The sequence below is a fragment of the Gossypium raimondii genome, chromosome 12, assembly GCF_025698545.1.
Source record: "Gossypium raimondii isolate GPD5lz chromosome 12, ASM2569854v1, whole genome shotgun sequence".
In the NCBI taxonomy this organism is placed as follows: Eukaryota; Viridiplantae; Streptophyta; class Magnoliopsida; order Malvales; family Malvaceae; genus Gossypium; species Gossypium raimondii.
The window spans coordinates 41,108,400-41,120,443 of NC_068576.1; the positions used below are offsets into that span (position 1 = coordinate 41,108,400).

Below are 12,044 nucleotides of genomic sequence, written 5' to 3' on the forward strand. Positions count from 1 at the left end.
AACACATCAGCTAGGGTTAGCTATCCCATGACGCATCTGAGGCAAACATATCCATTTTGGTACATCATCCAAATAAACGTGTACTTGAAAAAGATCGTTTCTTTTTTACAAGTGACAATGGTTCTGGTAAATTTTGGATCAATTATTTGTAATTTTGTATTTTTTATTATTGTATTTAAATTTTGTTTTGTTACATTAAAAGGATTATATTATATAGATTTTAAGATAGTCCAGTATTATGGTATTAGTGTTATTTTTATGCTTTGTGCCATTTTTAGTTATGTCCCTGGGCTATTATATTATGGGTTAGTTTACCATTGAAGTCTATTGATGTTGTAAAGAAAAAATATGCATTTAAGTGATATTTGAATTCATTAATATTATAATATATGAAATATATAAACTTAAGTTATAATTAATTACAATAAAATGTAAAGTATATTTTTATTTTATGATGTGAGTAATATTCAAGTATAATTCTTTCAAAACTCTTTTAGCATCATAAAAAAAAACAGATCATACAAACACCATGCTTGTGGGAAAATGTACTTGAATTACTTTCTAAAGGATGAACATCACAATGGTAAAATTCGGGTTTCAGACAGTTGGAAAAGAGTGAAACTGTTTCAAATATTGATGATCAATCAGTTCTGCGATTTCCCAGAATCTAAAGCTAGATCAAATAGTAAGCAACCCTAACAAAGTCCATTAAGGCTATTCCAGTAATTTAAATTCCAAACTAAATATGAGATTCTACAGAACAAAGAACAAATATGCATTAACGACGAAGCCAATCTGGTTTACATAATCCTGAGGATTTCATGCAAATTTAAGCTGTTCTTGTCTCAGACTAAGCATAAGAGCGAGGGAATGAAATGACAATCAAAGAAAAAGAAATGGTGTTTTAATGGTTGTTGAAGACTCTGTTTCCGTGTCGGAGTTACGCTGTCTTCTCTCTGCCGACCAACTAACCATTGTTGGCAGCAGCACCTCATGTGAAGCTCCGATGAGGCATCTCTGCGTTAGATTCTGACATGTATTGCAAAGGAAGCACCTGATGTGCCTGAGAGCTAAAAAATTAGCTCCATGAACCCATTTGTCGCATTTCCTACACAGATACGCATCATCAGCTTGGCAATATAAGGAAGCCCTGGATTTGCAGAGCTCACACTTCACCAACCCTGAACCCCTGGTTGCATTACTTGAGAGTGAGAAACCACCCTCTTTCAGACAAGAACTTGATGCGTTTCTTCCTTGTTGTAAACCTTTGCACATTTTTAGGACGACCAGAACTCAGAATGGAATGGCTAAGAAGTTTTGGAGAAAACATAGCCAATATATAGGTGATACACATGCAGTGTAATGTATATGGCTATTGGAACAATGATATGAATGGCCAAATCACATGACAAAGTTGTGTTTTTATCTTTGGCCCTTTCCCTCGAAAGTTCTTGGGCATCAAAGCAAGCAAAAACTTTTAAAACTTGTGGCTGAGAGAATGCTTTTTGGCAATGTTATTATTCCAGACGTGCTTGAAAAAACAAAATGATTATGGAATCTTAAGATAGGATTCAATCAATCAATTGTACCGAAAGGGGGTAATCAGCAGTATATTTACAAGACTGCAATCATTTTAAAAAAGAAAAGGGAAAAAGCTAGACTTGATTTGGGCCCCCAAGCATTCATTGAGATGCCCACCAAAGAAACAAGTTTGTTGTATGGACATGAATTAAAGATCTCGTGGGTGTGGTATCCACCAACAAGGCAGGCCCTCTCAGTCACCACCTTTCAGTAATTTGTGGGCATTTTGTTTTGTTATTATTAGTTTAAAGTGTCATTTAATATAATTTTTAATGAATGATTCATAATTTTTAAATAAAAGAATGCTCGAATTTAAATTTACTTGCAACAACAATTGTATTAATACTAACCGAGTTTAAATTTGTTTTGATGGACAACATGGGTGGGGGTGGAGTCCACTTGTACGGTTGAAACTTGAAAAGCTTCTTCCGATTCTTTTCTGCCGTCCATTGTATATCCCAAAAGGAAAATCAAATTGGGAATGCACGTACTCCTTCTATTATACTTAAAATTTACATTTTCAATATCACCATTTTATCCTACTCTTTTAACTTATATCATAATAACTTATTTAGCCTTTCAATTTTATAAATAAAAAAGATTTGAGCTCCCATTTTCTGTTTTTAATCTTTAATTTCGTGTTGTTTATCAAATCACTTCAAAATAAATAAAACTATAAAAAAAATATTTAATTGTTAACGTGACATATACATGGACTGCCATATCGACAAATTTAATAGACGTTAATTTTATTATCTATTCTGGGATAATTTAATAAATAATATAAGATAAAAGAGTTAATTCCGAGTGTGTTGCAAAATGCAAAGTCTGGTTTAGCTGACGTTTGAGTATCAACGCAGCACATTTTCTTCGTTTTATTTTTTAAAAAAAAAAAGAAAGAAAGAAAGAGAAAGAAGCAAGAGCACAATAACTATAAAGAAAACATTTTCTTTGTTCTTTTAAAAAATAATAACAAAAATGAGAAAGAAGCAAGAGCACAACAACTTTATTTAATAAAGAGAAATAAAAAATTGTAGGTGAAAGTAGGGAGTGGATCCAATTTTATACATCAATAATCCAATAAATTAAATAAATCCAAAACCAAATTAAATTAACTGTTTGATTATAATCTATTTACTTGTATATAAATGGAAGATCATTTATCATTCTTCTACTTACACACCCATCATGCCCCTTTCTTTCTTTTATTATTATATATTTTAATTTTCAATATAATTTGATTTTATATTATTATTATTAATATTACTTGATTTTTTTAATTTTAAAATGTTACACTAGAGAATTTAATAGAATAATTTCAACTGTGGTAACAATTGAATTTGAATTTTAAATTCAAAAGTAGAGAATTATATTCTTAAAAATAAAGGAAAGAAACTAAATTCCAAATGTACAAAGTATATAAAGACTTTAAACATATTTTAAGTTTTGACTTTTTATTCTATAATTTGACACAAATAAAGTATCAACCTGAGCCGACTACACAACTATACTAGTAAATAAAAAGAAAAGATAAAAATTCCTTTTGGTACCAAAAGAGAGTGAAAAAGATATTAATTTGAGAAAAGAAATGTATTGTTGGATTTATTAAGAATTTATTATATTTGATATTTATTTATAGGAAAATACTTATATTAAAGTAAAATTTCAGCATAATTAATATTTTAATAACTCAACAATTAAATTTATTAAAATATTTGTATTTTTCGTTCATGTAAAATTTTTAATCGATCTGCTATCATTAGCCTTAGCATTAATAGAACATTATGACACGTTGACAATTGGCTTTGTCACAACTCAAGCACGACATATCTGGAGTGATTGCAAGCACTTAATACAATAAGAAAATTAGCTCAAGATAGTCCAAAGCGGTAAGCAAAAATTAACAAAAGAATCGAGCATTCACCAAACTAGAGAAGACGACAACAAAAGCATCCCTAAAATCACTTGCAAAACCAAGATTACATGCATAAGTAAGACTAAAAAATGTGCTACAAGAGTAGGCAAAAAATTCTAAAACTGAAGACTTATTAAACAATGGAAAAATAAATAAATAAAACATATAAAATTTAAGACAACACAGGTCCAAATCGACACGTGAAATAATTTATTATTCGGAAACACTCTCAAAATAGAAACAAATTAAGAAGCTTTAGCTAACAACAGGCACCGTCATCTGTCTATCACAGCTTGTGAAGAAAACAAAGATACCCACAAAATAGATCTGTAAACTGAAAAGAGAGAAGACACGTGTAGTGAATGAGAATAAGAAAGAAAGAAGGGGTTAATGGTAGAGAAAAAAGGCACCGCTGCTGAACAAAACAAAAGATAAGAAGCAAACTATTGACTTAGAAAAAAAAAAGAAAAACTTTTAAAAAAATTTTAACACATGACCATAAAATTTTATAATTATGAATGCATTGGGGAAGATTATTTTAATTTAATTTTTGAGTTGGGTTTGATATTGGATTGGGTATCCAAAACCACCAAGATCAATTAAGGTAGCCACACTGTCTTTGAAAATCCATGTATACATATATTTTTTTCATTTTATGTGTTAAAGTAATGTGCCCCATTTTTATTGCTCTAGCACTGCAATGCCAACATTCCAGTGTGGGGGCAAAGTATTGGACAACCTAAAATCATAGCTAAATCCTCTTTTGTATCTCAAATTAAAACTACTTAATTATTAAAAACTATCCAAAATAAAAAAATTTAGATTTTTTAAGCACTTATATTGTATAATTCGATCATTTTAGTCATCCCTTGGCAGTTAAAAAATTGATATAATAATAAATTTAGTACTCAATTTTTATATATTATGTTATTTTAATTATAATTTTAAAATTTTAACCTTCAAGACTTACAAATAATTTTAATTTGATCCTAATTTTAAAAATTCAAAGTATATATAAACCTATGTATTTCAAAAATAATACAATAACAAATTTCAATAAATATAATTATATTAATATTAAATAAAATAAAAATCTCACCACCATTGGCCTTATCCCCCCTCCCCCACCACCATGGCTCCCATTTTTAAGCAACTCAACACGCCTCTTGGAGAATGTACCTTACCTGCTATTAGCATTCTCTATTCTCTTTATCTCTATTTTCTTTTTTCTTTTTTTTAATGCAGAAAACACGAGGCAAAAAAACTCCAAAGAAAAATAGTTATTTTAATTCAATCTTTGAGAGACAAAATAAAAATTAAATTTACTTAAATATTACTATAAAATTTAATTTTATTGCTATATTTTTATTTTTATACTTTTTTAAAAAATTATTCTTATATATTTTAAAATATTTACATATATTTCTAAATTGAGGTCATTTATAAATATTGAGAGTTATTTTTTAAAATTATGATTAAATTGATATAATATGTAAAAGTTGAGGGTTAAATTAGTTATTACATCAATTTTTTAACTACCCGTTTGTGATTTTAACAGAGTGACCAAATTGACCGAACTATATAATATAAGTGCTTAAATTGCAAACTTTTTATTTTAGGTGTTCAAAGTAATTTTTCCTTGATAATTGGGTGACTGTGTAGTTTGATCAAATTTAAATAAGACAGTATTCTAGTTTTTAAAATTTGGATTAATTGGGTTTGGGGTGAAATTTAATTATAAAAATGAAATTAATTTTTAACAAGTAGGATAGAAAAATTAGTTTAAAATCTTCATTTTCAAATCAAGGGTTTGTAAGCCTATCTACACAGCTCTAGGAGAAGTGGTGGTTGGTTCATACCGTTTTTCTCCCTCGCCAATTCATACGAGATGTCCGTATTTAGGAATAAAGGCCAAACCATGATCCTCAAAATTATCAAGCAACATACCATACGTCGCAGCTTCATTGAAATATCTTAAAAGTTATGATGATGTTGACTCACAGAACATAAGCTTGGGAGAATAAACAGCATAGAACATGACACTAATAAGTTGGGAGCTCTAAAGGAATCAATACCAGAGGAAGTTGCTACATTGGTTACACAAAATTTAATCGGCTTTGCCAATCTTGTCAAAACCAAGCTGATACACTCACTTCTATACCTTGGAGCTTGAAATACTTATTTATTTTCGGGAAGATGTAGAAATTAACCCATATATATTATACTTTGGATCAAAATTAATTTCTCAGATTTCACTACTATTTTCTTCCTCTTGACTTTTTTCTTTTATTTAAAAATATTTGTGGTGTTGTTCAGGTATGATATTTTTTTATTTTAATTGTAACGCCCCAAAACTCGGTCTAGAAGTTTAGATCGAATTTTGGAGGTCACATTAATCATTGAAGTGATCAGCAAGTCATTCACAAACGATTGGTCACAATCTCATTCAAACACAGCTCCGTTTAATATTTCAGAATTTAAAACAGAAAACTTCAAAATACATTAAAACGTTCGGAAATATAAATCCGCAAAATCAAAAATTCATTCCGAGACAAAACTCAACCTATGAAATTTAAAAATTCAATTTATACCATAGTCCAAAATAGTTCGAAATTAAAAAGAGAAGACTAATTATTTTGTTTAAAATCGTGACACTTCTGAGACCTCTGGCATGCCGAGTCCAGCTTCAGAAAACGAAAGTACCTGAAAAGGGGAAAACTAAGGGGGTGAGCTACAAGAGCTCAATGTGAGTTCGAAACGTAACAAACGACAAAGTTACAAAACATAATATCAATTAGCAGTTCAATAACGAAACGTACTTACAAGGCTACTACAAATCCAGAATGTAAACATGGAACCAACATCCTAACCATACGTATCAAACAAAGCACACCATATCATTGTGAACACATCTTTCCAACAAACAAATGTTCGCACAAACAGAAGATGTACTGATGCAAAACAGATTAAGAACAAACCCACCCCACCAACCGAACACCACTCCGATCCCTATTCACACCACGAATGAGCTAAAGGTAGCCCAACCAACCATGCACACCACATTGGACCTCGAAAGGCCTATCCAACCCTACACACCACATATGTGGAACTAAGCCACGTAGATGACAATATGCAGCTGAGTTGACATAAGTATCATACTATACAGTAAGCCGCTGTATAGATGTATTGCAGTTAAACTACCGGATCAGATCAGACTTCCTTCTCTTCGCAACCAATCCCAAAAACTTTATGCAAATGCATGTATGCAAACGGACTTACAGAAACAGGGTACGGACAGTCAAACCGAATCAGAGGTGTACACATCCAATTGACCAGGTTCAGAATCAGATATCACAATACACAATTATTAGGCAACACCACATTAACGAATCATTAAACTAGTGTAACGATTACATAAAACACATATGTCTGAGCCAAAACAGAGTCTCAACTACCTTTACTAAGGCTTAGCCAAAGGTCGAACACACAGGAGCACAATTAAGTTACAATCCAACTCAGAACCAAAATTTGCGAAACAGGGCCACACGGCCGTGTGGAAGTGCCTAGGCCATGTGGGGGTCAACACGCCCATGTAAAGGAGGCACACGGCCATGTAACTATAACACACGCCTGTGTGACCCAGAAACATGGCCATGTGGATAGCCCGTGTAACTCTTTGTCCATTTGTGCTAAAATAAGGTGCAGGACAGGCACGCCCGTGTGGAAGCCTCATACGCCCGTGTATCCAGAACACACGCTTATGTGAAAATCAACTAAAAATCTCCAAATCAGTCACACAGCCTTGTGGCACCAAAATTGGCCATAAAACCCTAATTCTCAATTGCACACGACCGTATGAACCACCCATGTGGTCACGAAACCACACCAAAAACTGGCTGAAACGTGAATTGCCTTCAACACTAACCCCTAACCTTTTAATGGTTCAGAAAACACACCATAATATATTGATTTTCATGCAATTTGTCAATCGAACAACACTTAAATTAGCTAATTTTAGAAACACACATAAATCGTCGAATTTCACAATAACAATCCAGCAATTCGTTATTAAAATTACAAGGCTCCCGAACACACACCTGATACGCGATTTAAGAGTGCCCAAAATGATCGACTCCTCAAATCCCAATTCTGAAAACTAAAAAATCAACACACTAAATTATAAGCAACAACAAAATTGACTAAAACAAAACCTAAAACTTAGAAGGGAGCAATTCCTCCATCAAAGCAAGGGACACTTCTTACCTGATTTCGGAACCTAATTGAACGGAACACAAGTTCAGCCGTTCCGGAAATCACCAAAATGAAAATGAGAAGAGAAAAGAATCAAAAGAAAAAGGGAAAACATGGAGGGAGAGGTGCAAAAAGAATGTGCAGGGGAGATAGGGAAAGAAGGTGAAACTGTTGAGTTTTATTTGAGATAAAAGATAAAATAAAAATAAAAACTTTAATTAAGACTCAAAAATAACTCCCTACTAAAACATGCACATGATTTGAACACACAACCCAAAGATAAACTAACGCACAACCAACCACCAAACCAACAAGTCCATTCTGATATTAAAACACGAAAACAAACACAATTGTTCAACCTCCGCACTGACCCTAAACACATACCCTATAACTTCTAACCCTGAATTTCGGGGTGTTACATTAATGTTATACTTAGATTTGTTCACTCGATCACGGTTCAATTCCAAAAAGAATTTCAATTTTGCGGCGGTTCATTTTACAATTCAAAAATTAATAAAAAACATATATTTTATATTAATATATGTTTATAATTAAATATGAATATAAAATATTTTTATTATTTAAATTCAATCCATCCAAATTGACTTGATCTAAAAAACTCATGCCCAAACCCAAGCCGATCTAGACTAATGACCTGGCCTGTTAACAAGTTTTTTTTATTTTATTAGCATAATATTAAGGGTAAGAAATGGAGGATGACAAAATTGAACCTTAGCCGGTAGCCATGAAAGGCTTCAACCACTTGCTCAAAAAAAAAAAAATACTAGTGAGTGTAATTATATTTAAGGAGAATATTTAATGTACAATTAGTACATAAGTCTCATGTATCATCGATGAATTATAACATAACACATCATCATTAAATAAAACAAAAAAAGTTGAGGGTTTATAAAAAAATACTAATAATAATCAATTATAAATAAAACTAAAACCTTAAAATCTAAATATGAGACCCTAAACACTTAAGCCCAAGATCATAAATCCAATAGTTATTAATATTTATTTATAATAGTTATGATTAATGTTTAAATAAAACCGTTAATATTTATTTACAAGTCCTCTATTTTTAGTTTAATTTAATGAATATATGTTATGTTATTATTTACCGATGATGCATAAGTCCTACTGATGTATCAAATTTTATTTTTTATAGTATTTCATTATATTACATTACTATAATTTTTAAATTAACATTAAAATTTGTACAAACTACTCTTATATTTTCTAAATTATTTCCTCATAATAATCGTATTCCGTCCAAAATTAACAAGATATCACATATTTCATCACCTTCTCCCTTAAAAGGAAGCATCCATCCACGACGTGTGGGGGCAGGTGCAACAACTAGAATCCTTGTAATGAATAAATAAATAAAGCAAAATTTTGAAAACCAAAGCTTCCATTTTTCAGAGCAGTTCGTTTATCCATGTGTTCCAAGCAGTGTCGAGTTGAGTTCTTGGGGATTCGGTCTACCTGCGCCTCCAAAGAAAATAAATTCTATATAATATGATATTATCCTTGTTCGTTTCACATGGAAGCCAGGAACCGTTTTCTCTAAGTCAGAATTCTGACTTTTCTGTGTCGGCCATTGATGAGAATTGGAATAAAAATTCTGTAACCAAGGAACCGGGGGGGGGGTGTTGGAAGCTTATCTTTACATTATTTTTATTGTTCTTGACAAGTTCTTATATGTCTGAGTCAAATGATCATGTGGGCAGCTCAGGCAATCATCAATTTTTAGTTGCTGGTAGAATATCTTTTAATCCCGACAATAATCCACGCATAATCCGTAACAAAAATGGTTAAAGTTGTAAGAATGGACGAAAAATATTATTAATTTATTAACAAATGAAAGTTTTTTGGTATCCTGGAAAAATACAAGCTGGCATTTGCCAGTCGTCGTGTTAATTAAACCAACTCCAACAGGGAAATAATAATAAACAAAAGGCATCTTCCTTTTGAGAAAATGCATTACACGGTCGTCATTTTGCTGTATATGAACAATTGATCTTTCTTTCAACCCCATATATTGGATCTCAGTTTCATACTTTTTTACTCCAATCATTACCTTTCATAGCCAGGAAAATGGCAGTGCTCCGAACATTAGTTTGTTTGACAGCCATAGGCATGTTCATGGAACTCGCCATGGCTGCAAATCACACAGTTGGAGGTGCGAGTGGTGGCTGGGATACAAGCACTGACCTACAATCTTGGGTTGCATCTCAAACATTTGCAGTAGGCGATAATCTGAGTAAGTTATATATCATTACATACATACATACATACATACATACATACATACATACATACATACATACATACATACAATAATGTACTAGCTGCATGCATAATTGTGTAGAAACATATGGTGCATTCTTAATGAGTTTTACCGATTACCTGCAGTTTTTCAGTACACTCCGAACCATGATGTGCTTGAAGTTACGAAGGCAGACCATGACTCCTGCCAGACGAGTAGCCCTCTTCAGACATATACCGATGGCAACACAGTCATACCCCTTACTTCTCCAGGAAAGCGATACTTCATCTGTGGAACACTTGGACACTGTAGCCAAGGAATGCAGATTGAAATCGACACATTAGCCACGTCTACGCCACCATCGGCATCTCCTTCTCCTTCCTCTCCGCCATCTGCATCTCCTTCTCCTTCCTCTCTGGCTGCGGAAACTTCTCCCTCACCTGCAAATACCCCAGAATCAGCTCCTGGCAGTCCCTTATCCCCTGATGCGCCTTCAGCTGAATCACCCACTCTTGCTTCTCCACCTCCATCATCAGCTAACAAGAGCAGTTTCCGAACATGTCTTACATTGGGGTTTGGCCTTGTGTTGATGGTGCTTTTGGCTCTCTAAGCCGATTCCTTTCTTTTCAAGGTTCTTCAAATAATTTTATTGTTGTGGAATGCTTTCAGTTATCTACTCAGTTACCTTGCTTATTTGTGTAATGGATTCTTAACAATTTACTACATAAGTTTGCAAAATAACGTTGTTAATGGGCAGGGTCAGTAGCAGTTAAACCCATTTTATGCTCCATATATGACGAGCAATAATGACAACATGCAATTGCTGTATTCTTCTTCCTCCAAACTGCGATATCTGTGGGATCCATTCCCAAAACACACCAAACTCTAACTCATGCGAAAATAATGAATAAAATGTCACACAATCCTTTACTGGGGATAAATGTTGTATTTTACCCTCTCTTTTTTTTCCTTTACAAGTTACTTAAATTTCATTATCTAAAAAAGAAGTAATAGTTGCTACAAAAGAATACATTTCATGTGCATACATAATACATATAAAGAAAATGAAATTATAATACTTGAATATTGAAATTTAATTAAACTTATTTTTCAAGTTTAATTATGTACACAAACTCTAAACATGTTCGGTCCATCAAACAAAAAAATCTTATATAATTTAACTAAATATAATATAATATACTAAATAATCTTCCATTTCAACAAATTCATTACCTACATTAATCTTACAATATTCTGTAGAATAAACATCCTCCTATAGTAATAATTGGTAATAAATTATCTGAGCTTCACATGCATTAACATTATAAAAATAGAGCAAAGAAGCAACCTTACGGAGATTAGAGTAATCAATTAATTTGGAAATAAAAGAAATGTAAGTTGAGAATTAAGCAAAGTGGGAAGTCAATTGAAAAGTTGAGTTAGTTTATATTTGAAAATAATTATAACAATGATTTTTGTTCAAGAGTTGAATAGTTTGCGTTGGAAGACAAACAATTCATTCATTGATTCTAGACCTAACATTTTTTTTATATATTATACAAAATGGAAAAGCAGAGATGGTTTATTGCTTATATCATTTTTTATAACCAAAAAAAAAAAAAAGCAAGGTCGAAAAAGAATGAGAAAAAATTCCGGAAGGTTGGCTACTATGTTGATTACACTGCCACTTGCAACAACGGAAGGAATAGGCAGTGGTGTTATTGAAGAAGCAACATTGCTCAATGCCCATAAGAATCCCTTACGGTTAGGGGTGAACGTTCGATCGAATCGAATCGAATTGTTTTAGAAAAAATTTCGAGTTAACCGAGTTGACGAATCATATTTTATCATATTAACTCGATTCGAAATTTTCTCGAATCGAGTCGAGTGAGATGGGATTTGAATCGAATCGAATCGAATATATTTGTTCAAGTTAAAATTTTAAAAATAATTTTGAGTCCTTGTAACCATTGTCACCCACCGTAATAAAATTTGTCCACAGTAATTAAATTTGTTATT

The 12,044-nt window shown here is 32.2% G+C and overlaps 2 protein-coding genes across 3 annotated transcripts; one reads left to right on the forward strand and one right to left on the reverse strand.

Annotated features, from left to right (window-relative positions):
- Positions 1 to 751: 751 nt before the first annotated feature.
- Positions 752 to 1,471, reverse strand: LOC105762181 (B-box domain protein 31). The gene has a single exon (XM_012580077.2). It carries the CDS (start codon positions 1,273 to 1,275, stop codon positions 883 to 885), a length of 393 nt encoding a protein of 130 aa, XP_012435531.1. The 5' UTR covers positions 1,276 to 1,471; the 3' UTR covers positions 752 to 882.
- An 8,280-nt stretch (positions 1,472 to 9,751) lies between these two features.
- LOC105764164 (uclacyanin 1) lies at positions 9,752 to 10,978 on the forward strand. 2 transcript variants are annotated; one of them, XM_052625852.1, is made up of 3 exons: positions 9,752 to 10,019; positions 10,172 to 10,656; positions 10,783 to 10,978. In XM_052625852.1, the coding sequence occupies exons 1-2, from the start codon at positions 9,854 to 9,856 to the stop codon at positions 10,633 to 10,635; spliced, it is 630 nt and encodes a 209-aa protein (XP_052481812.1). In that variant the 5' UTR covers positions 9,752 to 9,853; the 3' UTR covers positions 10,636 to 10,656; positions 10,783 to 10,978. The 2 variants fall into 2 exon arrangements, with proteins under 2 accessions (XP_052481812.1, XP_012438130.1); XM_012582676.2 differs by lacking the exon at positions 10,783 to 10,978 and having other exon boundaries at positions 9,753 to 10,019; positions 10,172 to 10,781.
- Positions 10,979 to 12,044: the final 1,066 nt, after the last annotated feature.